Consider the following 26,233-nt stretch of genomic DNA (forward strand, 5'->3'; position numbering starts at 1 on the left):
TATATATATATATATATACATATATATATATATATATATATATACACACACACATATATATATATGTTTTAATGTCCAGACCAGCAAGAAATTCCTTTATATAGTAAAAACAGCAACAAAAATACTGTTTTAGGAAAACATTTAATATAAAGCATGTGAATCAGTTAAAATGTATTAATCATATTTTGTATTGATGATAAACATCTGATTTACCAAAAATGGGATTAAAAACTCATTACATAAAACTCTAATACTTAATGATGCAAATCAATGCCTATTTTATTTCTCAGTTCTCATCCCAGGAATTGGAATTTGTGAAACACACCTTTAAGTTTTAGAATATATCATGCAGTAATATATGAAGTTGTATTTATTAAGAAATCTTTACTAATCTGCAGGTAAAGGTGGCAAATCACACTTATCAGGTTGTATTGTAACAGTCTGAGGAAGTCCAAGGAAAAGATCATACATGTAGCTCCTCTTCAAATTTCTCTCTCATCTTATACATCTGTAGTATCTTCTGTTAATAGTAAATGAACTTTGTTTTCTGAAATTTATGAGGCTTCACATCATGGAAATAGCCTCTGATAATTATTTTCTGTCTGGTCCATGCCACTCTGACAGTATTGCATAACTGGCTGTGGTGGTATATCTGACCAGTTAGTTTTTCACAGCTTGTGAATTGCACCATTACTACATACCTTTCCCAAGAGCATACTTTCCCATACTTTATTAACTACTGGGTTATGATTTTTAAATAGTATTTTAAAAGAGATCCTTGCTTGTGTGCTTCTGGTGTTTAAAACTCCTGAGAAATAATTTGTCAGTGACCAACCACATCTCTGTGTTTTTATAGCAAGTAATGTATATAAGTTTATTATTACACTTATTAATTTACATGTATGTCTCCCTTACTAGATTTAGAACTTCTCGATGTTTGGGACCTTTTCTTAATTCTTTCTCTCCCTGTGATCTAGCACAGTGTCCAGCATGTAGTAAATGTCATTTCTTGTTGAGTGAATTATTGAATTCATGATGTGAGCCATTCCATTTGTAGGTGGCTGTGTTTGTTTGGAAGTTTTTAATTATATTGAGCAGAGACCTAACTTCCTTTAACTTCTAAACAGCACACTTCCTGTTTGTTTTGTAACACCACACAGAATCAGTGTAGTCCCTTTTCCATGTAGCTGTTGTTCAAATATTTTGAAAGCAACTGTTAGGTCTCTGCTATTCTCCTCCAAACCAAATATCCACATTTGTTTCAGTTGTCATTCGTGTGACTTTGTTTTATGTTCCTCTGCCATCCAGGTTATATTCTCTGACACACTCTGGTTTGTCTGTATTCTTTTTTTTTTTTTTTTTTTTTTTTTTTTTTGCGGTACGCGGGCCTCTCACTGCTGTGGCCTCTCCCGTTGCGGAGCTCAGGCTCCGGACGCGCAGGCTCAGCGGCCATGGCTCACGGGCCCAGCCGCTCCACGGCATGTGGGAGCCTCCCAGACCCGGGCACGAACCCGTGTCCCCTGCATCGGCAGGCGGACTCTCAACCACTGCGCCACCAGGGAAGCCCTGTCTGTATTCTTAAAATATTCTTCTTAGAGCTGAACTTTAAATTTCAGGTTGGACAGAACATTAACATGTGTCATAGATTTAATTATAAATCTGTGTTCTTTACAAGGCTTTTAAGGTGGTTCTTGTGTCAAGTATCTAAAGTAACGTGATGAGTAGGCGAGATCTTTTCAGCTGCCTTGAAACTTGGGGATAATCTTTATCTCTGGACCAAAGCACATGTATGTTCATCGTGCACTCTGAATCTCCTCGTCAGAGCACATTACCTGATGAAGAGCATAAGTAGATTCTGTTCCTATAGACCATCTGTTTTCCATTTGGTTCAGTTATTCCTTAGCCAACTTCTTAAAAGCTGTGACTGTAAACTTTGCTTTTAGGCACAAGATAGTCACTAAGTGTATGCTAGGCTCAGGACTTGATACAGGGTTTGCAGAGATGAGGAACACTTGGTTACTGTGTCAGTAGAATATTCCTGCCCTTGGTGCTTGAGAGACTAGAGTGTGCTCAGCCCCCAAGGGAATGTCCTAGTGAGCCTCTTCAAAACGTTTGTATCATTAAAAAAAAAAGCATGTGCTCTGGAGTTTACATCTCAGATCCACTACTTATTTGCTGCATGACCTTGGGCTAGTTATTTAGCCTCACTGTGTCTCAGAGGGGATATTTCATATTGTGATTTAAAAATTAGATAAGTTAATAGATATAAAAGGCTTAGAACAGTGGTAGGATCATAGTAAACAATATAAGTGTTTGCTTCTGCTGCTGTTTTAAGGAACAGAATGTGTTTACCCTGAAAAGAAGAGAACTTAGTGGAATGTTTTAGTTTTTTTGAAGGTCATGTGGAGGAGGAATTTGTGATTGCAGAAGGCATACTAGAAGTAACATGCAGGAGGAAGATGAAATATTTTTATAACAGAGCTCTTTAGAAATGTGATAGAGAGTGTTACTAAAGTAATGAATTCTGGGTCACTAGAAGTGATCCTAAAAGACTGGTTGCCCATTTGAATTATCTGGGTGAGGAATTGTGCTTCATTCTGTATTTTTAGGAAAGCCATTTTTAAAGCCTGGTATTGTGTGGGTTGTCTTCTTGGTTATTGATACATTTCACCCTCTATGAGGAATCTAGAAATATAGAAGTCTATTTAGGGGAAGCAGTCCCCTTTTTGTGTGAAATACATATGTCTTTTGAAGTATAACATTTCTGTAGCTGTCTTATCTGTTGGTAGGTCTTGGATTCCTTTTTTGTTTCCAAAAATATGGTTAGGGAGGAATTTCCTGTTAAAAAACATTGTTCCTTTTTCCTGATTTGTCTGTCTTCTGTCTTCCCTGGCAGCAGTCCTTCCTGTCCATTCACTAGAGTTTAGCCTATGTACACAAATTGAGGAGCACAGCTGATTTACTATATCCTTTGTAAGAGAAATTCAGCATACAAACCACGAGATTGATGAATATTGCTAAATGAATTTGGGCCTTCCACTTAGCTTTACTGGAATTTAAATGACTAAACTTGTCATCAATAGTATTTCCCTTAATTTTTCTTCTTAAGTCCACCATGTCTGTAGGCCCCACTGTATCTCTGGCTTTGGATTCCTTTTCAAGCTGCTGTCTCAAGTCAGCATTCTCATTTGACCCAAAGCCTGTCTCTATTGCTGTCTGAACCTATGCTGACATCATGGCTACTTCTCTTACTAACTCAGCTGGTTCCTTCCATCCAGGGCACTGTTTCTTTGCTTTCTTTTCTCTAGTTTATAATACAGCTGTTGCTTCCTCTACTTTCCAGGCTTCTCTCATACTCAGGGATTTTTCCTGCTTTGGGCTCTCCTGGTAGCCTCTGGTTTTGTGCCTGATGATTCATATCTGTTCCTAGACTCCTCTCAGGTTGTGTTCTTGGACTCTGCCCTTACTGAATTCATGTCCCTCCTTAGTTTTCCAAAAGCACATCCCACTGAAAGTTCCTTTCTCCCTGCAATCTTGGCATTCTTTCTCATTATAGGAATTCCAAGCCATTGATTCATAATGAACATTTTAATTTTAAAGCATTCTCTCTTTCCCCCATTAACTTAAACCATATTATTCTTGAGTACATGAAGGTCTCAATTAAATTTTTTATTCTGGAAAATTCCAGACATATATTGGGTTGGCTAAAAAGGTCCTTTGGTTTTTAAGTAAAAATAAAAGACACATTTTTCATTTTCACCAAGAACTTTATTGAATAGTGGATTCACCGTTTTGTTCCACTACCTTCTGCCATTTTTCAGGCAACTTCATAATTCCATCTTTCCAAAACTTTTTATCTTTTTGAGCAAAGAACTGTTCTAGGTGCCTTTTACAGTCTTACAGGGAATTGAAAATTTTTCCATTTAAGAGAATTCTGTAAAGACTGAAATAAATGGAAATCCAAAGGTGCAATGTCTCGTGAATACAGCGGATGAATCAGAACTTCCCAGCCAAGCTGTAACAGTTTTCGCCTGGTCATCAAAGAAACATGCGGTCCTGTGGTATCCTGATGGAAGAAGGTTATGCGTTTTCTTTTGACTAATTCCGGACGCTTTTGGTCGAGTGCTGCTTTCAGTTGGTCTAATTATGAGCAGTACTTGTTGGAAATAATCGTTTTGTTTTCCAGAAGGTGCTCATAATAGAGGACTCCCTTCTAGTCCAACCATGTACACAACATCACCTTCTTTGGGTGAAGACCAGCCTTTGGTGTGGTTGGTGGTGGTTCATTTCACTTGCCCCACAGGCAAAGCTTCCATTCCACATTATTGTACAGTATCCACTTTTCATCGCCCGTCACAATTTGTTTTAAAAACAGACTGTTTTCGTTATGTTTCAGTAGAGAATCGCATGCGGAAATACATGGTCAAGAAGGTTTTTTTGCTTATGTGGAACCCAAACATCAAAGCGATTAACATAACCTAGCTGGTGCAAATGATTTTCAATGCTTGATTTGGATATTTTGAGTATGTTGGCTATCTCCCACGTGGTATAACATTGGTTATTCTCAATTAACGTCTCGATTTGATTCCTATCAACTTCAACTGGTCTACGCAACTGTGGAGCATCGTCCAGCAAGAAATCTCCAGCATAAAACTTTTGCAAACCACTTTTGGCACATTTTGATCAGTCACAGCACCTTCTCCATACACTGCACAAATCTTTTTTTGCATTTCAGTTGCATTTTTATCTTTCTTGAAATAATAAAGCATAATATGCCAAAAATGTTGCTTTTTCTTCTATCTTCAGTATTAAAATGGCTACACAAAAATTCACCAGTTTTGGTAAGTTCTTTTTTAAATGCATGCTGATATGACAGCTGTCACAATACAATCTAACAAAATTGTTTCAAATGATGTTAAAGACAACTAAGCGCTACTAGAGCCATCTGACTGAAAAAAATGAACGTAACTTTTGGCCCACCCAGTACAAAGTAGAGTGAGTATATTGAATCCTCATGTACTCAACACCAATTATCAACAGCATGCCAGTCTTTTTCTCATCAATCTTGCTTTTTATTCTCTTCACAAATTACATTTTGACTGCTGAAAATTCTCTAGTCCAATTAACATTCACACACATTCCTCTCTATTCACTAAAATTATATAAAGTCATATATAATTTGTTAAGTCATCTTAGTAGATAGTTTCAAATAAATTGTCACTTTCAGATTGAGCATTCATGATTTATTTTGTTTTTGCTAGAGTGGAGGAATAAATGATTGTCTTGGGGTAGGGAACGTACCTCACAGCCTATGTCTATCAGGTAGCAATCAAGGATTCTGGCTTTGATACTGCGACATCCATCAAATCACCTTAGTTCCCTGTCTGTGAAAATAATGACACTGGATTGTATGGTATAAGTGTCTTAGCTCTAAGTATTCAGTAGTTGAAAGTTTAATGTAGGTTTGAGTTGAATTTTTTATGATTTAGCATTTTAGCAGAATTCAGCATATTGATTTAGCATCAAGTGAGGAAATCTAAATAATTATTAGAAACATGTGAAGTTCTAACTTAGCCATTATGGGAAAACTATTCTTTCTAGAATGAGAGAGTGAACATGGACTAATATTATTATCTGCTTTTCCCTAGAGAGCCTCCTTTTCACTTGACCAGAAGAGGCTGGGGTGAGTTTCCTGTCAGAGTTCAAGTACACTTTAAGGACAGCCAGAACAAGCGGATAGATATCATACATAATCTGAAGGTATAGTAACAAAACATTGCTCCCCAGAAATGTAGTATTTTTTTTTTTTTTTTTTTTTGTTTCAGTGGCCATGGCTCACGGGCCCAGCCACTCCACGGCATGTGGGATCCTCCCGGACCGGGGCACGAACCCATGTCCCCTGCATCGGCAGGCGGACTCTCAACCACTGCGCCACCAGGGAAGCCCTGAAGTATCTTTGTTCACCTCCACTTGAAGTGGTGGGTTGGGCCTCTGAGAGAAGTGGCCACGGGTAGTGGGAGCAGGATAAATCTTTTTGAGTGTGTTTTGCTTACAGCTACAACACTTGCCTTCTGAAGGCTGGGGAAGGGGTCACTTTACAGCAGAATGTATATTTTTTAAAAAGATGAACTGGTCAAATAATCAGAAGACTTGAATCTCTGATCAGAGCTCACTTGTACTCTGCCACCTGGGGCTAACAAGTAAATGAAATCTTTTTCTTTTTAATCTGTATTTTACTCTTTACATTTTAATTTTCTGTAAAAAGAGGCACAAATAATAAGCCTTGTCTATTTATCTCTTAAGGATAAAGATAGAAGTGAACATATTTTAGGAAATATTAAGTACTGTGGGAGGTTGTAATACTTTTTGAAATCCTTAACTGATATATCCACATGGTTTATTATGTAACCATTACAAATTTTATTTAAAAAAATGTTTTTTATACATGGGAAAAACTGCCATTATGGTAAATGAAAAGCATAGAATATAAAACTATGTATATAGTATGAGGTCAACCGAGATTTTAAATAGGTGGGAAAAAACACAAAAGAAATACCCTAAAAAGTTGGAGTAATTGAAGTAATGACATTGTAGGCGGTTTCTCCTGCCCCTTTTTTCTGTGTGTGCATGTGTGTGTTTTTCTTTTCCAGTTTTATATAATAAACATTTAACTTCCATAGTTGGAAGAGAGACCATATTTTCAAAGTGCCCCACATCCCTCTCTGTCGTAACCTCGTGTACATTTTCTCTCCGTAAAATATAATCCTAATATTGAACTTCTCCCAAAGCGCCCTTACTTTGTGATTTACCACATTATTCCCATTAATTGCCCCCAAATGAATCTGAGTACATTTTCATAATTCCTGTTTTGTTCCCTTTGTTCCACAAATGTACCTTTTTCAACCTTAAGGCTGCCTGAGATTTGTCCTCCATTGTTGGTAAACAGCACTACTTAACTTCCTGTTTAAGTTATTTCTAGAGATTACTGTAAAACAAGATTGCTTTATAACCTCAGAGAAGAACTGAAACCAAATAAAGAACATATAGCCACTTTGTTCGGAGGGGCATGATATGTTCCCACTTAGAGGAAGGTCTGAAATAGTTTTGCTTTCCTCTTAACTTATTTTAAGCACTGTACATACCATCTTACATTGCACTGGGCCCAACCCTAATCCCTAAAATAAAGGGAATTGTTTCCATAGTTTTTATACATATTTTATTGTCCTTATTACTTAGAGTTCCTGGTGAATGATTGAGACAGTTTTTAAAGTATTTCTTACCAGATTTTCCTTAATTTTACTATATATTGCGTGTTGATTGGCCTTGAGAACTTAAGCACCTCTGTTGTGACCACTGATCTTTATTCTGGAGTATCATTTTTCCTGCAATTTCTTTGTTAACTCTCAGAACCATCTTTGATTCTTCCCTCTGTGTTCTAAATACTTGTTCACTCGCAGACCATTACTCTTCCTTCATAATTTTTCTTTTAGACTACCCGTCACCCTTTCCACTCTTACTAGGCTATTCTTATACTCTGTCTCCTGATTAGCTTCTTTAATGCCAATCTGTCGTCTTTCCCCTCAGTCCGTTCTGTACACCGCCATCAGATTAGTCTTCCTAAAACAGGAGAACCATTATGTTGTTCCTCTCTGAGAAGCTTTGATTGAATTCCTGTTATTCAGGTTCAGACTCCCCTGCCTACTATTCCAGGCTCTTCACATTTTGACTTGACATACTTTACCCTAAATTATCTCACACTAATCCCCTGCATGAACATCCTACTCCAGCCAGGTCAGTCTGTTCGTGTCCCAGAAATGCCTTAGGCCAGCTCTTAAGTCTTTTATGCTCTTCCCTCCTTGAATGCCTGTGTGTATTCTTTCCATTCTTCACGTTCCTATGTAGCTTTTCCTGGCTATTAAAGTCCATAGCAATCCCTCTGTATTCTGAAATTCTGTAGTATATAACAATCTATATTTGGTACTGTAATAATTACATTATATACCAAATACTCGTAAGTGTTAAGAGTTCAATAAAATTTAAAGTTTCTGGGATGAAATTCACATATCTGCCTCCCTGGCAGGTAGTCATCTAACCTCTCCTCAACCATCACTGGAGCACAGTAATTCCCAAAACAATCCATTTATCCATTTAGTAAATAAACTTTTAGAAGCTTCTTTCATAAATTTACCTAAAACTGTTACCCGTTTCTCCCCCGCCCCCGCTTCTAACCTTGATCTCATTTATCCTAGTTTGATTTCTGGAATAGTACAGAACAGGACTTTGTTCTCTTTTGTAAGAAGTCTAAAAATGCTTAATGATAGCGTTTGTGTCTCTCCTTAAATCATTTCTTCCTCAGCCAAAACCTGTTCTTGTAACATTTCTTGCATGCTGTGCTTTCTTTCCAGTTTCTCTTGTCATTTTGATAATAGTTCTGTTTTATCAGTGTCTTTCTCAAAATGTGGTCCCAAGAATAAAACATAGGCCAGTGCAGATTACAGAGACTATTATATCTATGCTCTGGAGAATATGCAGAATGGATGTAGCCTTAAAATTGCCCATATCTTTTTAACAGTCAACCTGTTGGCAAAGGTTTAAAACTCCAGATCTCTTCCATGGTGCTACTATAAATCTACCCTCTATTGCCTTTTCTATTATGAACACTAGGTCTCATGACAGAGTTGTCTTCTCTGTGTTGCCTGCTAAGGAACTCAGCCAGACTGAAATCTACTTCTTGCAGGCCTTTAGAATTTTCTATTTACTAACCTATCCCTGGCTTCATTTTTTCCCCCATCTCTCCTTTCCTTTTCTTTCCTTTCTACCCAACTTAACCATTTTTACCTATTGATCTTACTGTATAAGATTTATATGGTAAGCTGCCACAAATCCTTTTTTTAAATTTAAATTTTAAATATAAATTAAAGTCTAAGAATAAGAACCTAACCTCTTTGTATGTAATTGTAAACTTTTTTATTTATATTATTAACATTCCCTCAATTTATACTCCTTTCTCTCCTCTAAAATAAATCATCCATGAAGTTAATATACTGGTAGTTATTAGTATTGCCTATATTGCCTAAATTTTCATTCATTTTTTGCACAAGTGCTTCGTAAATATACCCTAAGTATATAATTGTGTCATCACACTGCATGTATATTTTTATAGCCTGTTTTTATAATAACTACCTGTATGTCTGAGGTTGTTTTTATTTATTTTACTCAGTTTTTCTCTCAGAAAATTGAGGGTTTTTATTGACATGATGAATTTATATGTTATGAAAAAGTAGATCCTATGATATGAAGACTTGCAGTGAAAGGGGTTTTAGATAAGACTGTATCCTAAGCTTTATAAGTAAGCATAGTGAAACTTAATACTCTTCTGTCTTTCAATAGCTGGACAGAACTTATACTGGCTTGCAGACTCTTGGAGCAGAGACGGTAGGTTATTTTCCTACAGTATTATTTGGGAACAAGTAGAATAAAAATTGATCTTCATTTTTAATTAGGAAACAAAATGAACGCTTAATTTTAAAAAATGTTTCTCTCCCCCCTTATTTACTTATTTATTTTTAAATTGTGATAAAATACACATAAAATTTACGATTTTAATCATTTTAAAGTGTTAGGTGGTATTAAATATATTCACATTTTCACGCAGCTGTCACTACCATTCATCTCCAGAGAACTCTTCATCTTGGAAAACTGAAACTACCCCTTTATAATAACTCACCCTCTTCCCGCAACCCCTAAACCACTCTTCTATTTTCTGTCTCTATGAATTTGACTACTCTAGGTAACACATAAGTGGAATCATACGGTGTTCTTTTTTGTGTGTGACTGCCATATTTCACTTAGCATAATGTTCTCAAGATTCGTCCATGATGTAGCATGAATAAAAATTTCCTTTTTAAAGGCATTCTGTTGTATGTATACATCACATTTTGTTCAACCACTTATCTGTCAATGAGCACTTGCGTTGCTTCCATCTTTTGGCTATTGTGAATAATGCTGCTAAGAATGTGGGTCTCTCTTTTCGTGTCCCTGTGTTCAGTACTTTTGGTTGTATACCCAGAAGTGGAATTTCTGGATCATACAGTAATTCTATTTTTAATTTTTTGAGAAACCACCACACTGTTTACCATAGCAGCTGCATCATTTTACATTCCCACCAACAGTGTGTAAGGGTTTCGATTTCTCCACATCTTTGCCAGTGCTTGTTGTTTTCTGTTTTTTTGATACTATCCAGGGAGTGTGAGGTGATATTTCTTTGTGGTTTTAGTATGCATTTCTGTGATAATTACTGATGTTGAGCATTTTTTCATGTGTTTATCAGCCATTTATATATCTTTTTTGGAGAAATGTGAATTCAAATCCTTTGTCCATTTTTGAATTGGGTTGTTTGGTTTTTTGTAGCTGATTTTTAGGAGGTGTCTCTGTATTCTTGAGATTAATCTCTTATCAGATAGATGATTTGCAGATGTTTTCTCTCATTCTGTGGGTTGCCTTTTCACTCTGTTATCGTGTCCTTTGATGCACAGAAGTTTTAAATGTTGATGTAGTCTAATTTATCTGTTTTTTCTTCTATCTGTACGTTTTGTATCATATCCAAGAAATCATTGCCAAATTCAGTGTTATGACACTTTGCCCGTATATTTTCATCTAAGTTTTATTGTTTTAGGTGTTATGTTTAGGTCTTTGATCCATTTTGAGTTAATTTTTGTATATAGTGTAAAGTAAACTTCCACCTTCATTCTAATGCAATGTGAATCTCCAGTTTTCCCAGCACTATTTGTTGAAAAGACTGTCCTTTTCCCAATCAGTGGTCTTGGCACCCTTGTCAAAAATAATTTGACCATGTATGTGAGAGTGTATTCTATTCTGATGGTCTATTTGTCTGTCTTTATGCCAGTACCACACTGTTTTGATTACTATCGTTTTGTAATAATAAATTTTGAAATCAGGAAGTATGAGACCTTCAACTTTGTTTTCCCACCCCATCCTCTCCCTCCTTTTTTGTTATTCTTGATATATCAGCAGTAGCCATTACGATTAGAATTAGCTAAGTTAAACCTTACTCTCTTTAGGGAAATGTGCTGTGTTATGCCAGGAGATATTTATTGAGCACATACTATATGCTAAGCACTGGTTCAGGTACTGAGGATACAAAAATGAACAAATGAGAGTAGCTACTACTCTCAAGAAGTTTTATTCTTGGCTGTATTGAGAGTGGGGAGAAGGTATATAGTAAACATAAAAGCAAATAAGATAATTTCACTTACAAATTAGTGCTATAAAGAAGAGAGTAGCCGGAGGACAAGTTGGGTGCATTAGCTAGGTTGGTTAGGGAAGGCCTCTCTGAGAAGGTGACATTTGATTGAGACCTAATGGTGAGAAAGAGGCAGTCATGCTGAGATTGGGGGAAAGAGAGTTCTAAGGTGCAGAAACACTAAATGGAAGTTCCCAATTTTATGATTGGTTTCATTGAGTCATCTATTAAGCCAGATTAGATTACATTCTGGGATAAATCCTTTAGTTATTGAGATTGAAATTGCCTTTGAAGTATGGATAGAAATCATTTGCAACGTCTGTTAGAGCACCATGTTTTGAGACAGGTTTGGGGCTTTCTGTGACATTGATGATGGATTCATGAGCCCAGTTGTTGCCCGATCGTGTAGGTAGTGGATGTTGAGCTCCATCGGCATTCTCTTGGAGAAGACTCTGTTTATCCTCAGTCCTCCGAGTCAGACATCTCAGATGCCCCGCCATCCTTGCCTTTGACCATTCCAGCTCCTGTGAAAGCGTCCTCACCAGTAAAGCAGTCACATGAGCCAGTACCTGATACCTCTGTGGAGAAAGGTAGTATATATTTTTCCTTGTATGGAAATGCATTTTTACCTTGTATAGAGCAGTCATTATGGCATGTTCCTTTCCATCACTTGAAGTTGAACTGCTGTCTTCAGCGCCTTGAGTGTATGGAAAATGAGTGTATGGAAAATAAATTTTGCATAAGTAGGCATGCTGCTCTTCTACACAGACCTATTTTGAAAATAGCCAAGCCCTTACTCTTCTCAGAAAAAATTTTAATGCGGTTTTATCGACATTTTATAGAACACAAAACTCACTGAAAAGCATTACATTTTTATTCTTTGATGAATATAATGGTTTCCTCTAATATGTTACAGGAAGACTTTCTTGTTTGGTCCATAGTTGTGTGAACAAGAAGCTCAAATATTAGTATCTAATCTTATTTAAAATACAATATGAGACTTATCAACAAATGTATTTTGACTATGGCATCTTTTTATTTAGTGAATATATAAGTATATAATTAAGTATTTAAGTGTTCACTTATATAACATATACAAATACGATATAAAATTGATTCTAAATGGTGTTAGTATGATCTGTAAGTCTACGTTTAATGTGATGTTAATATTTTAGTTCTTTTATAAAAATCTCAACTTTATTTCTCTTAAGTTTCAATTGCATCTTTTTTTATGGGCATTTAATAAAACAGGACATCATTAGATTAAGCTAACGCTTTCTTTTGAGTTTTTCTTCTCTAAACAGTTTGTCAATTCATATATAAAGAATGGGAGAACATAATGAACTTATAAATTTTATTATATAGTGTTAGCTAATATGTTTTCTAATTTTTTGAAAGAAGCATTTTAATGAAACATTCTAGGCATGATATTTACATTTCACCAGAAAATACATAAAGCAGTGTTAAATACCAGTCAACTATATTTATTTTACTACTGGTAAATGGCTTAAATGGTTCTTGAAATGGTGAGGGATTTCAAAGTGGTTGATGACTTCTTTGCCTGTTTCATTTCAAGAAGGATTCCCAGCCAACACTGAAGCTGAGAGACACACTACATTTTATTCTTTGCCATCTCCATTGGAACGAACACCCACCAAAATGACAACATCCCAGAAAGTCACCTTTTGTTCTCATGGCAATTCAGCTTTTCAGCCAATAGCATCAAGTTGCAAAATTGTGCCACAAAGTCAGGTTCCTAATCCGGAGTCACCTGGAAAATCCTTCCAGCCTATCACCATGAGCTGCAAGATTGTCTCAGGTATACATGGTATATATGAATTTGGTATGTGTAAAAATTGTTAGAATGACAAAACAAAGTACTATGGCTTTTTTTTCTTTTTTTTTTAGTTTTTTTTTTTAGTTTTTCTAAGGGTTTTTGTTTAGTTAACAAGCAAGCTCATCACTGTTGATTAGCAAAGCAAAAGTGTCACAAAACAAAAACAAAAGTCATTCATATGGAAACAGTTTTTGAATGAGGAAAGAAATAAAATTCAAAGCAGTCAAATTTTCATCTAGAATCAGCACAGGTAAATTGTTTGCTAGGATGTATGGAGGAAACTAAGGTAGGAATTAAGTTCGGGAATTATATATGGAAACCAGAGTGACTAGTAATAGAAAAAATTTAGATGCCTTTTGGTTTTTAGTTAAGCTTCAAGGGTTGGTTTGGGATTGAGATATCTTTTATACTCTATAACCACACTAGAAATTTACTCATTCCTATGATCAGTAGGTCGTTCTGAGGTTTCATTTTCACTGAGGTTGAATTGTCCATTGCCTCGCAACAGTTTATGTTAGGTAAACTTCTAGTAGAGATATGCTTTATAGTTTTGGCTGTGCCACCTCAGAAAAGACATGAAAGTGAGTCAATAGAAATACATAGGCATTGGGAGACTTCTATATAATTCTTAAATGAAGGGGGTGGGGGGAGTCTTCAGTGTTAAAAATAGCTAAGCAGAAATATGATCCAAGTCCTTGAAATTGATGAAAGGTAAAGAATGTATAATTTTACCTATCAGAAGCCTTTTGGAGCTTGCTGCTTCAGAGGTGGAGTAGGCTGAACATATAAATTGTTTTGAAGGTTAGAGAAATTCATGGATAACAGGTTTGATCCATAACCGTTGAGGATGTTTAATAATGTATCTGTCGGTAACTTCTGAGAACTATGGGAACACGAATCTCTGGATTGTGGCTGTGACATGGTATTGAGAGAGACTTTTGTTTTGGTGGATGAATTTCATATTTTCCTATTGGAAATTCATTGCAAATCAAGACTTGGTTCCTAAGTCTAGCTGTTCACTTGCCTCCCTAACTTCAGTTTCTTCAAGTGTAAGCAGTATTATAACAACCTGCCCAAGTTGTTGTTACCTGGGGATGCAGCAGTTCCACACTTATGTAAAGCACTGTGTTTTGAACTTTAATGTGCCTCCTGGGGTACGTTGTTAAAATACTGATTTATTGATATATTCGGTAGATCTGGGGTAGGACCTCAGTATCTTGTTTCTAACAGGCTGACTGCTGCTGCTGCTACATGGATAAGGATGTAGAGAGTAAAATGCACTAACCCCTGGCCTCAGCTGCTGCTGCTGCTCTCAGTACCTGAAACTTACAGTCCCATTCTCTTTTCCCAACTTGTCGCCTTTGTACTGGTGGCCCTGCCCCTCTTCCATTTTCTTTAGCATCCTCTTAGATGGGCTGAATATATCTATTTTGTTTAGTTTATTTTGTTTCTCTTTTTATTAATAAAGGTTCCCCTATATCAACCCCAAGTCCATCGCCATTGCCTCGAACCCCAACTTCCACTCCAGTCCATGTGAAGCAAGGCACTGCCAGTTCTGTTATTAATAATCCTTATGTTATCGTGGACAAGCCGGGGCAGGTTATTGGAGCCACCACTCCTACTGCAGGTTTGTGTTTGAATGGAACAATATTCGTGCAATCCCCAAGATTTGATCTTTTTTAAAGGTGGAATCCTAATGTGACTTAGTAGCCATATAATGGGAGAATGAAATCTTCAACCATGAACAAGAGGAGGGAATACATAAGAATGTATATATATATATATATTCTTTTTTGTTTTCCAGTGCTGTTTCTCTGAGGGAAGATTTACTTCTTGTAAAAGTTATGTTTTTAGGAATTTACTTAAGTTTTTTTTTTTAAATTTCTTAAGATTCATAGTGAACCATAATTAATTTTCTAAAAAAGAAGAAAAAAGAGTGGATTTTATTCTCATTTAGAAGACATTCTTTTTAGGCAATGGGATTAACTTTTCCAAATTAAGCTTTAGAGCAAGAATAGCTTTGTGAGCCATACATATTTTTCTCCAGTGAAATAAAAAAGTGATCTTTACTTTTCAGTGAATAAGATAAAACTTGCATGTGGGAGGGAAGCTGAACCCTGTAGTTATTTAAAACAAAAAACAACTCTAATAGGAAGCATAAGAAGTCTTTGGATTCCCCGTGTTTATCATCATAACCTCATATAAATACAGAGAGCTTTTCAGGTTTCTTTGGGGTACTTTCACTAACATTTTATTTATTGCCTTCAATTAAATTGTTTAAACACGTGCACCTCTGTGTAACCTTTCCTGTAGCTTTCACTTCTAATAGAAATATCGAAAAGAGAAATAAGAGAAATAACTATAAAATAATGAGACTGATTTTTTTCTAACATGTTTGATTTTAACACAGATTAATGTGTGTTGGGCCTTTCCAACTATTTTTTTAGAAAGTTATGTTCTTTAACAATGATTATAATTGTGGGACTCCTTTAAAAAATGCTACTTTCAGAGATTCCCTTTTGAGTACACCTAAGGATGCCAAGTAGATGTCTTTTGAGGATGTTTAGTTTTAGGAATCAGCCAAAGTCTCTGCAGGCAAGTTTGGTAAATGGAGGAGGTGACCAAGTACCATTTTTAGTCTTGACTTACTGTTGACTGTAGATAATGTGACTTATTTTGATCAGACCCTAAAGCCAGTTGTACTGATGGAGTATAAAGTGTTTAATGTCAGCATTTTGGAGTAGGCATAACCTTCTAGTGAAACTACTTTGAAGGAACTAGCATTCAGTTGAATGCATACATTTTGGCACATTGTGAAATAGCCAACACCATTATGTTACAGTATCTCTTTCTATATAAGTGCAGAATATATAATGTCTACTTACTTATTCTTCTACACTTCCTTACTAGCTTCTTGTCCCTTTTTAGGTCGATGAAGCGGTCAGCTTCACAGGGTGAATCCTTAAGTACTTTTTCCTATAATAGTATCATGGTTGTGAGTTTTCAGCCCTTCAAAATGAACAATAAATAGTGGGGAGAAGACGAGGGTGGTGGAAAATGGCTTTAAAATTCCATTTTGTAAGTTTTACTTTGTTTATACTTTATTTTTAAATCAACCTTGCTTATCAGGAAGTCCTACCAGCAAGCTCTCTACTGCCTCTCAGGCCTCCCAAGGAACAGGTTCCCCGATTCCTAAAATTCATGGAAGTAGTTTTGTAACATCTGCTGTCAAGGTAACAAACACTCTTATTGCACTTTGCTAGTTTCTAAACGTGGTACATTCAAGTTGAGCCAGAATTTGCAAGTGATGATGCAGATTTCATAAAGTATAATCTTCAAGCTAAGAAGTGTCATAAAGATCAAGTACTTCAGACTCCCCTACCTTACCTATGATTTTTTTTTGACAGCTTTGTTATACATTTTTCTTTACAAAGTAATAATTCGTATCTTTCCACAGTGTATTTTCCCCTTCCCCCACCTTCTTCAGGATAAGAAGTCCTTTGAAATTTAGAATTCCAAATATGATGTGACTTGTTCAGATCATAGTGCTAGATATCTGCTCACTGTTCCGCAGAGACAGTCACTGCTGTTGACATAGTTATTCAGCTTATTTGTTACTGTCTTGGCTACCTTAAGGCTAGAGCCTCTGAGGTGTAAACTCCTGTTTGAAAATTCCTGAGAATTCAAAGATCATCTCTTACATGACTGGTGCTAACACAGCATTTCTTATATCTAGGCACTTAATTGTGATGATATTGAATAGTTTCCTGACCCAAGGCGAGGTTTTTCTCTAATGCAGTGTAATCTGTGAGCACTGTGTTCTATGAATGCCTGAATTGTAAGAATTCCTTGAAGGTCTTAATTTTCTACCAGTGTATTTTTGCATGTTTGTTGATGATATTTTCATTACATAGTTAAACAGTGTTCTTAACTTTGTTTCTTGCCCCCAACATTTATTTATGGAAAATTGCCTCTGAGACTTGCCTTTTGTATTTGAGAATTAGAGACAAATGACAGTAATTTTGAATTTTGACCTTTGCTGTCTTTGTATTTGCTAATTGTTCAAGTTCTTTTTGTTGTATTGTTTTTAAAATTTTTAGTGAAAAATCTCCCCCTGCGTCCTGCGTATTTATTCCAGAGTAACAGATCAAGTTGCAAGTACTGTTTACAAGGGTGTGGTATACTGAAACACTGTTACTGCCTGTTACATTCATTGTTTATTTAGTGCCTAGACCTTAGGGATAGAAAAGAAATAGAATACAGTACCTGTCCTTTAGTAGCATCTGGCAGGGGGCTGGACATGAAACCAATGAGTCAGCCAGATATTACAGGTGGTATGATAGGAGTCTTTCCAGTTTACAGTGGGCACAGATGAGTAGGTTCTTGCCAATTTATAGCCTTACTTTGAATTGTCTTTTCAAGCAATATTAAAATGCAGGTGTAGGGACTCGGAAGCCCCCAAAGAGTTTTGGGCTTTTTTTTTGTTTTTATTGCTAGGGAATGTCACAGGTTTGTATTAAATATGTGACTAGAGTGAAATCGCTCACTTTATCCTAATTGTACAATACGTATTTTTACAAACACAGCAGGAGGATTCTTTGTTCGCATCTATGCCACCTCTTTGCCCAATTGGGAGTCACCCTAAGGTTCAAAGCCCCAAACCTATAACTGGAGGACTTGGAGCTTTCACAAAAGTAAGTATTCATGAGAGGATTATCCCACAAGTGGATAAGCTCTTGTTACAGAATCTTTTTGTGGCATGTTGGAGTTGATTGATGCTACTACCCCACATCATGGAACTTTTTAGTATGTCTCATCTCTAAGACTGGATCCTACTTCTGAGACATGCTTCCATTTATTTAGTGGTGTTCACAGGGCAGCCCTTGGAGTCTAGCAAGATGGGAACTTCCTGGTGCCGTTTTGCCACTAATGTCTAAAACAAATGACGAGGTTGGTTTGCAGATACACTGGATCAAGTCCACATCCTACTTTTGGTCCCTTTAATAGCTATTATGGGCTATACTTAAGCAGTATTTTTACCCTTCTAGTGGAGTCATTGTTTACATACAGGGCTTCATTAATTCCTGCAGACAGAATAAATTCAAATATTAGTAGCATTTTTCATGGGCTGTTTATTCATTGTCATTATCATGTTTGTTGCAAGGTAATCATCAAACAGGAACCTGGAGAAGCCTCTCATGTACCAACAACAGGAGCTGCCAGCCAGTCACCACTCCCTCAGTATGTGACTGTGAAAGGGGGTCACATGATAGCTGTGTCCCCTCAAAAACAAGTCCTAACTGCTGGAGAAGGGACTGCCCAGTCACCAAAGATTCAGCCCTCTAAGGTTTGTGTTGGGTAAGGATGGGGAAGTCAACATGTCAGTGAACGTTGTTTGCCTAAGTAATGGACAAGTGCTGAAAAGGGTGACGGTATTGATGGTCCCGGGAAAACCTGTGGATGAAAGCCCTGTAGGAAAAGCAGATAAGTTGGTGTTTAACCCACCTGTTCTTTTCATAGTTATTAACAAGAGCAGGGACACGGTTTATAGAGGGCCCAGGGACAGTTCAAGAGGTGAAGGGATGCCGTGTTATCTCTCTGGCAGTGAAGATGATTGATGTCATGGACACAACTTTACACTTGATGCAAGTCTAACTGACAGGATTCAGGTCCACTGTTTTACCTGTTTATTTCTGATAGGAGACTGCTATAGTTTGCACCTCTGATGTCTTGACTGTGTGATCTGTTAAATGATTCTTGGCTCTTTAGAGAGTTTATTTTCTTTATAATTTGGAGGTTTGGGGAATTTACATATTGGGAGAATTCTAAAACAGAGATACATGTTTCCCTGCATCTGTTGTACTTAGGAGTGCCAAAGTATATCATGCTCTTATTTGTATATTATCTGTAATCCTCAGACAACCTTGCAAGGTGGATATTTTCACTGCTATTTTACAAATGAGGAAATTGTGGCTCTGAGAGGTTAAGCAACATTCTTGAGAGCATACAGCTAATAAGTGACAGAGAATTTGAACCCAGGTCTAGTTGACTCCAAAATTCCCCATTCCAGAACTATTAAAATTTGTGAGCCATTGTCTGTAACCTAAGCATGCTTTTAGAACATCCAGAGTTAAATAATCTTACTTTTAGGGCAGATATATCCTAAAGCTATTAAGAGTACTATGTGAAGCGCTTGCTTTTCAACTTTAAAATAGGTTTTAGATATTTTGGTTAGTCTAGATGGCTGCATATAGATTGAGTTAAAAATTCATAGTCTTATAGGTGGTTCTAAAATCTGTAAGAGTTCATTCATCACTTTCCCAAACTTTTCTGCTCATAAGACTCAACTGATGATTAAAAATATCAGAACTTCTTGGTGACCCCGGGAATCTGGATTTTTAACAAACTCTCCTACTGACTCATATGATTAGGTAAATTTAGGAACCATGGAACTACAGCATCAAATTTGACTTTGGGGGGCTTCCCTGGTGGCGCAGATGGTTGAGAGTCCGCCTGCCGATGCAGGGGACACGGGTTCGTGCCCTGGTCCAGGAAGATCCCACATGCCGCAGAGCGGTTGGGCCCATGAGCCATGGCCGCTGAGCCTGCGCGTCTGGAGCCTGTGCTCCGCAACGGGAGAGGCCACAACAGTGAGAGGCCCGTGTACTGCAAAAAAAAAAAAAATTGACTTTGGGGATTCCATAGCCAGAATCACTAAAACAGGCAACCCCCAACTACTTCCTGATGCTCCCTCTGTTGTTTTGGCTTCAGGGATAAGCATTTTGTTCAAGTCTTTTCGTGAATCGGTTATTGTCATCTGGCCTTCGTACTCAGACACATCCTGTATGTTGTTTAAAATCTATTTTGCTTCACCTAGAAATACATGGTATTACTGATTTAGGCTTTTGAATCATGATAGCATTGCTATTTATGCTCAGAAGCTCTGAAAAGTTTCTGCTTTTTGCCACTTTTGCATTTGGCAAATCTACTCACCCAGTAATACTGAACAACTGTGTTGGCTTTCTTGTCACATTCCCACCTACCTAATGGCAAGGTAGGACCAAGAGAAAATGGGTGGGTTTGAGCTAGAATGCCTTAAGTGTAAAGGTACCTGATAAGAAAAGCCACAGAAGAGTGTGAAAAAACTACAGAGAAGCAGAGCATGAAACAAGACATCTATCCCAGAAATTTAGTACATGCTTTAGACTTGAGATAAAGAGCTGTCTGCAAGTACAGGGTGTCCCTGGTTATTGCTGAGGTGTAGTCAGAGAAAGTATGCCAGAAAACAGGAGGGTGAACAGAATGGTACTGTTTCACTTTCCACACAACTTTGGCACAATAGAAACACAGTTTATCTTTTTCATAAAAGTAGAAAGCGGTGCTGCTTTTGACATGAAAAGAGACAGTTGAGGAATTGGTGGTTCATATGGGAAGGAAGCAGTGTGGTGTAGTTAAAAGAGCATGAGCTTGTTACAAATCTCAGATCTCAGCCACTCATTACTTGTGTGAGCTGGGCAAATTTATCTCTCTCAGCCTTGTTATTTCATCTAGTAAAAGGAAATAATACCCTTTGCCTTTCAGTGCTGTAGGAGAATTAGAGATCATTGTATATAGAGGACCTAGCACAGAGCAGGTGCTGAATAAGTGATAGCAGCTAAAGTTATGTGAGGATGAGTCCTATGTATATATGTGTGAGTACCACGTAATAGTTACTGTCATTGAGAACTAAATCGTAAGTGGCTGTATTTTTCAGCATCCAGGGAAAAATCACATGTACAGAATCCTCACCTTCAGGTTGCTGAAGTAGATACTGACTTGCAAAGGTCTGTACAGGGCACAGGGAGGGCAGGAACAGAAACACCAAATCAAAGCATGAATCGAAATTAAGTATTTATAACAGTACAGAACAAAGGTGAAACTAAGGAAATTCGGAATGCGGAGAGCAGTGCTGTGGGAGGGGAAGAGGAGAAACAGTTGGTAGGTGATTTCAGGTTCTAGGCCAAAACGTTGTATTAAAAAAAAAAAACTAATTTGGGGTTACAGGGTCCCACTCAAGAGACTTGCTTGTGGTGTCATAGACAGCTGTGCATAGGGTTTTCCCCAGTAGAATGCCAGACTTCCTCATTCTCCTCAGTGTTTTAGAATAAAGGGGGGTTGTTTATCTTGTGAGCAGTTTGCTCTTGGTGGACAAGCTCTGCTAGTAAAAACTGCCCTCCTGTGGCCAGCATGGTTATGTTTTATTTGACTCTCGGAGGGATTAGGTGTGTCATATTCTGGACATTTTGAAGCAGTTGAGTGTGAGGATAGAGGTTGGCACAAGGAGGGAAAAGCAAGTCAGATGCATGGGATTGGAGGAAAGAAATTAAAATAGGTACATGTATGTATTATTTTCCTTTTTTTTTTTTTTTTTTTTTTTTAAATAGTGCGGCAATGAACACTGTGGTACATGACTCTTCTTGAATTATGGTTTTCTGAGGATATATGCCCAGTAGTGGGATTGCTGGGTCATACAGCAGTTCTATTTTTAGTTGTTTTTTTTTTTCTTTTTTTTTTTTTTTTTTTTTTTTTTTTTGCGGTATGCGGGCCTCTCACTGTTGTGGCCTCTGCCGGTGCGGAGCACAGGCTCCGGACGCGCAGGCTCAGCGGCCGTGGCTCACGGGCCCAGCTGCTCCGCGGCACGCGGGACCCTCCCGGACCGGGGCACGAACCCGCGTCCCCTGCATCAGCAGGCGGACTCCCAACCACTGCGCCACCACGGAAGCCCTCTTTGATTGTTTTGTTTCTTCCTTTCTTTCCTTCCTTCCTTAAACGTACATAAAAGTGCAGAGACTATTGTAATGAATCCTACATGCCCATTATTCCATTTCAGCAGTTACCAGCATTTTGCTGCTCTTCTCCTCCCAGAATATTTTAAAGCAGATACGAGATGTTATCTATATGTTTTGATTTCTGTTTGATTAACTGAACCTTAAGATCAAGGTCCTCTGCCCTGGCCAAATGCTGAAGATAGTGACAGGTGTTTATCCTTCGGCTTTCTGCCCTGAGTCTCCACCAGTCTTCAGACTAGTCTCCATCTAGTCTCATAGATCACCAGTCTTCAGTTCGTAGTAACAAGTGTTGTGCTGGCTGCAGCTGTCATTTACTGTGTACATCATGCTGGCTAGGCACTTTATAAACTTATTTTCATTTATGCCTCATGATCTTATGAGATATTTTATAGATGAGATATCTAAAGCTAAAACTCAAAGAGGTTAAATAACTGTGCAGCTACTAACTGATGGAACAAAACTGGGAAAGCAGGTCTGACTGCTTATAAAAACCTATACTCTTTCCTCTGTGATACACTGGTTTATAACAATTGATAAGGGGACCATGTTCTTTACATCAGCCGTATTACCCAAGCACATGACAAGTGTATTTTACCATATTCACATTCTTTGAAAAGGAACCATGTATGATTTAGTGATTATTTAACTTAAAAATCCCATTCATCAGTTGTTATATGGTTTGTCATTTTGTTCTACCTTAAGTAATGCTATTATTTTTTAATTTGGGAAGATTCTAAAATTTCAGTAAATACAGAGAATAATATAATCAATATCCACATATCCTCCACTGTGAATTAACATGTTCATATTTAATTCAACATTTTTTTCCTCCAAATAAAATATGACTGATAAAGTTGCAGTCCACTTTGTTCTTCCCCAAAACAACAGTCATGAATTTGGATGTGTAGCTTGACAGTCCATACTTTTTATTACATAAGTAATAGCCATAAGTAACGTGTAGTGTTGTGAATTTTGAAGATTTACATAAAAGATATTTATACTCGTATTTTTCTGCAACTCCTCTTTCACTCAATATTTGTACTTGCAAAGTCTGTTGATGTTGATATGTATATAGTTCCAGTTCATTCATTGTAACTAACAAATGCTATTCCGTCAGTCTGTATTATACCACATTTTATCCATTCCTCTATCTATAGACATTAAGCATATTTCATTTTGTAGACATTAAGATTACTTACAATTTTTTGTAATTACAAATAATGCTACCTTGGACTTTCTGTGTATGTTCCCTTGAGCACATGTCTAAGATTTCTCTGGGATATATCCCTACCAGTAGAGGGTGAATTTTCAATTTTAGTAGATATCCTAGTACTTTTCTGGAGTGGCTGTACAAATTTACCTTCCTACCAGCAGTGAACAAAAGTTCCTGTTTCCCCATATCCTCTAGCCAATTCTTGGTATTATCAGGCTTTAAAATTTTCCCCTCCAATCTGATGGTTGCAAAGTACTTTCTTCTTTATCTTTTTTGCCTTTAGAAGACAGATCTTTTCCCATTCTTAAAAAAGAATGTAAAAGTCTTTTTATCTGGTTTCTGGTGAGAAGTTCTTTTTATGAAATAAAGAATTAGGGAGTGTGAAACACTGCCCCAATTTTCCATTAATTAAGTTGTTTCTTCTAATTGAACATTGTACTATTGACCTTGTTTTAAAAGAGCTCTGAAATATTCTTTTACTTGAAAAAATTTACGGTAGTTTTAGAACTAGGTACTTCTAACTTTCATTCTTTGGGTGCTGGGACCTTTTTTTTTTTAATTGAATTAAATGTTTTTCTGGCTTACACTTTTTCTTTTTTAATGAAATGTCTACCTTTAAGGAAAGGAAGGATTAGAAAGTATAGAAAAAGATAACTTTTAAAAAAAATAAGTTGGAAGAGGTGTCACATGTTATACCATATAATAAATGACATGAATTGTTAGATGTTCTAGTGATGGAGAAATATTGCTTCAGATGGGGATAACACAGAAGGGGTTACTGAAGAGGTGATATTTAAAAGTATGTAGTGGAGTTTATAGTTCATATATGAGAATGTTTATTGCAGTTTTTTCATAATGTGAAGTTTAAAATTATCTAAATAGTCACACAGTAGTGAAATATTTACTTAGATTATGGTATATCTATCCTCATACATTATTTTTTGGTCATCTCAAAATGTTTTTGAAAAATAACAACAGTGGAAATGGTTGTAACATGATGTTAAATTTAAAAATTATAAAACTATATCCTAATCTTTGTTTCAAAATGTACATTTAAAAGAATCAGAAGTAAATACATTAAAAATATTAAGAGGGCTTCCCTGGTGGCACAGTGGTTGAGAGTCCGCCTGCCGATGCAGGGGACATGGGTTCGTGCCCTGGTCCGGGAAGATCCCACATGCCGCGGAGCGGCTGGGCCCGTGAGCCATGGCCGCTGAGCCTGCGCGTCCGGAGCCTGTGCTCCGCAACGGGAGAGGCCACAACAGTGAGAGGCCCGTAGTCCCTGCTTGCCGCAACTAGAGAAAGCCCGTGCACAGCAACAAAGACCCAATGCAGCCAAAAAAATAACAAAAAAAAAAAAAAAAAAAAAATTAAGAGATTATTTCTGATGAGTGGAGTCTTTTTCTTTATCTCTCTGAATTTCCTGTTTTTTTTTTTTAAAAAAACACACATATTACTTTTTATAATTAAAATAGGTTATAGATAGTAGCTGGGGTTAAGACAAAAGCTGTAACATTTTATTGTAATAACATCCAGACTGAGAAATACTGCTGTTCACATCATAGGTAGAATTCCTAGATGATTGGATTAGACTCCCATGTGTTGTTATCTAGGGGTTTGCTTTTGTTCTTTGCTGGAACAGAGTGACTGTGCTGCTTTAAGACCCCCTCAAGGGACTATGAGAAGAAGCACTGCTGGGTTCTCCTCTGTTTTGAACAGGTTGTTGGGGTTCCAGTTGGGTCTACCCTACCTTCGGCAGTGAAGCAGGCAGTGGCAATCGGTGGTGGCCAGATCCTCGTAGCCAAGGCCAGCTCGTCTGTCGCCAAAGCAGTTGGTCCAAAGCAAGTTGTGACCCAAGGAGTTGCCAAGGCAATTGTGAGTGGAGGTGGAGGAACCATTGTCGCTCAGCCAATGCAAGCCTTAACCAAGGCTCAGGTCACTGCTGCTGGCCCTCAGAAGAGTGGATCCCAGGGTTCAGGTAACTGATAGTAATCAGGGGCCCTTTCAGCAGCAGCCCCTTCCAAAACGCTCTGTGCTAGTGATTTTATTTGCTATTTGGTTCTCTCTAGAAAAACCTAGTATGTTGATGTTTTAAGGAGTATATAAAAACATGTTAATCTTTTTCATGTAACATTTTACATAGAGGCCTGTAAGGCTTTTGCTCTAAGTTGTGTGTGCGCATGTGTGGGTATGAGCAAGAATAGTAAAAATAGAGGGTGTTTCTTGATACTGCTCTCAAGTCTGAAGAATAATTCTCATTTGTCCTTATTTCCATGTTGCGTTCTATTTCATACTTACAGTCTTGGTATGGTCATTTGCCAGCAGCATTTTGAGATACTTGACTAAGGCATTCTCTACTAAACAAAAGTTTAAATATTTTGAATGTGTTTTAGTCCTTAATGTGTTGTTTCTGTGAGTGCATGAAGAAATATACCTCAGGTATTTTACATTTACTAATTTTTAAAGGTCTTGATGAGGCTAAAGAATGGTAGCAGTGAATTGGGAGGGTAGAAGGGTAGTGGAGGTCCAAAATAAAGATTTCAGAGGTGAAGAATTGCTGCTGATGACAAAGTTCTCTTGTGGCATTAAAAATGAGTGTTTGAGATGGGCCAGAAAAAGTGACCTTTGGAGTTTGGAAGATACAGCACTGAGAAGGCAGAGAATTAAATAAGTCATCTATAGTGTTGTCACTGAGAATGAGCCTTTAGCACAGAGCACAATACTTTGAGTCCGGAGTCCGCCTTCAGCTAATGAGGGGAAGTGACTTGGGAGTTCAGTAAATGAGAGCAGAAAAGAGAGGGAGATGGTATAGCTAAGTAGGAGCCTCAAAAGAGGCAGGACTTTTTTTTCTCCCCCTCTGGAATGAGCCGTGATAATGGTCTGAAAGTCTAACTGGAGAGCAAAAATGTTCCTTTCTTGGTCCTAGCCCTCTGATATTGAGGTAAGACAGAAAACAGCCCGTAGCTAGGGGATTTCTGGGGAAGTCTTATCTTCAGAGGACTGATGAGTTTAATTACCACAAAAAGAGATAATGTTCAAGGAGGTTGATGTTCTAGAGGGTGTAGTGATCACAGCAGGACTTCCTGGAGTGG

The 26,233-nt window shown here is 37.3% G+C and overlaps 1 protein-coding gene across 1 annotated transcript in view; it reads left to right on the forward strand.

The window, feature by feature from the left end:
• Nucleotides 1–26,233, forward strand: part of YEATS2 (YEATS domain containing 2) — a 109,928-nt gene that overhangs the window by 55,489 nt on the left and 28,206 nt on the right. Inside the window, exons 8-16 of the mRNA XM_007468929.1 lie at nt 5,649–5,760; nt 9,391–9,435; nt 11,673–11,853; nt 12,843–13,082; nt 14,569–14,727; nt 16,230–16,333; nt 17,687–17,794; nt 18,265–18,447; nt 24,861–25,119. Of these exons, the coding sequence (XP_007468991.1) occupies nt 5,649–5,760; nt 9,391–9,435; nt 11,673–11,853; nt 12,843–13,082; nt 14,569–14,727; nt 16,230–16,333; nt 17,687–17,794; nt 18,265–18,447; nt 24,861–25,119 (1,391 nt within the window). The remainder of the gene's footprint in view (nt 1–5,648; nt 5,761–9,390; nt 9,436–11,672; nt 11,854–12,842; nt 13,083–14,568; nt 14,728–16,229; nt 16,334–17,686; nt 17,795–18,264; nt 18,448–24,860; nt 25,120–26,233) is intronic.

This window comes from Lipotes vexillifer, unplaced genomic scaffold, assembly GCF_000442215.2.
Source record: "Lipotes vexillifer unplaced genomic scaffold, Lipotes_vexillifer_v1.1 scaffold263, whole genome shotgun sequence".
Lineage (NCBI taxonomy): Eukaryota > Metazoa > Chordata > Mammalia > Artiodactyla > Lipotidae > Lipotes > Lipotes vexillifer.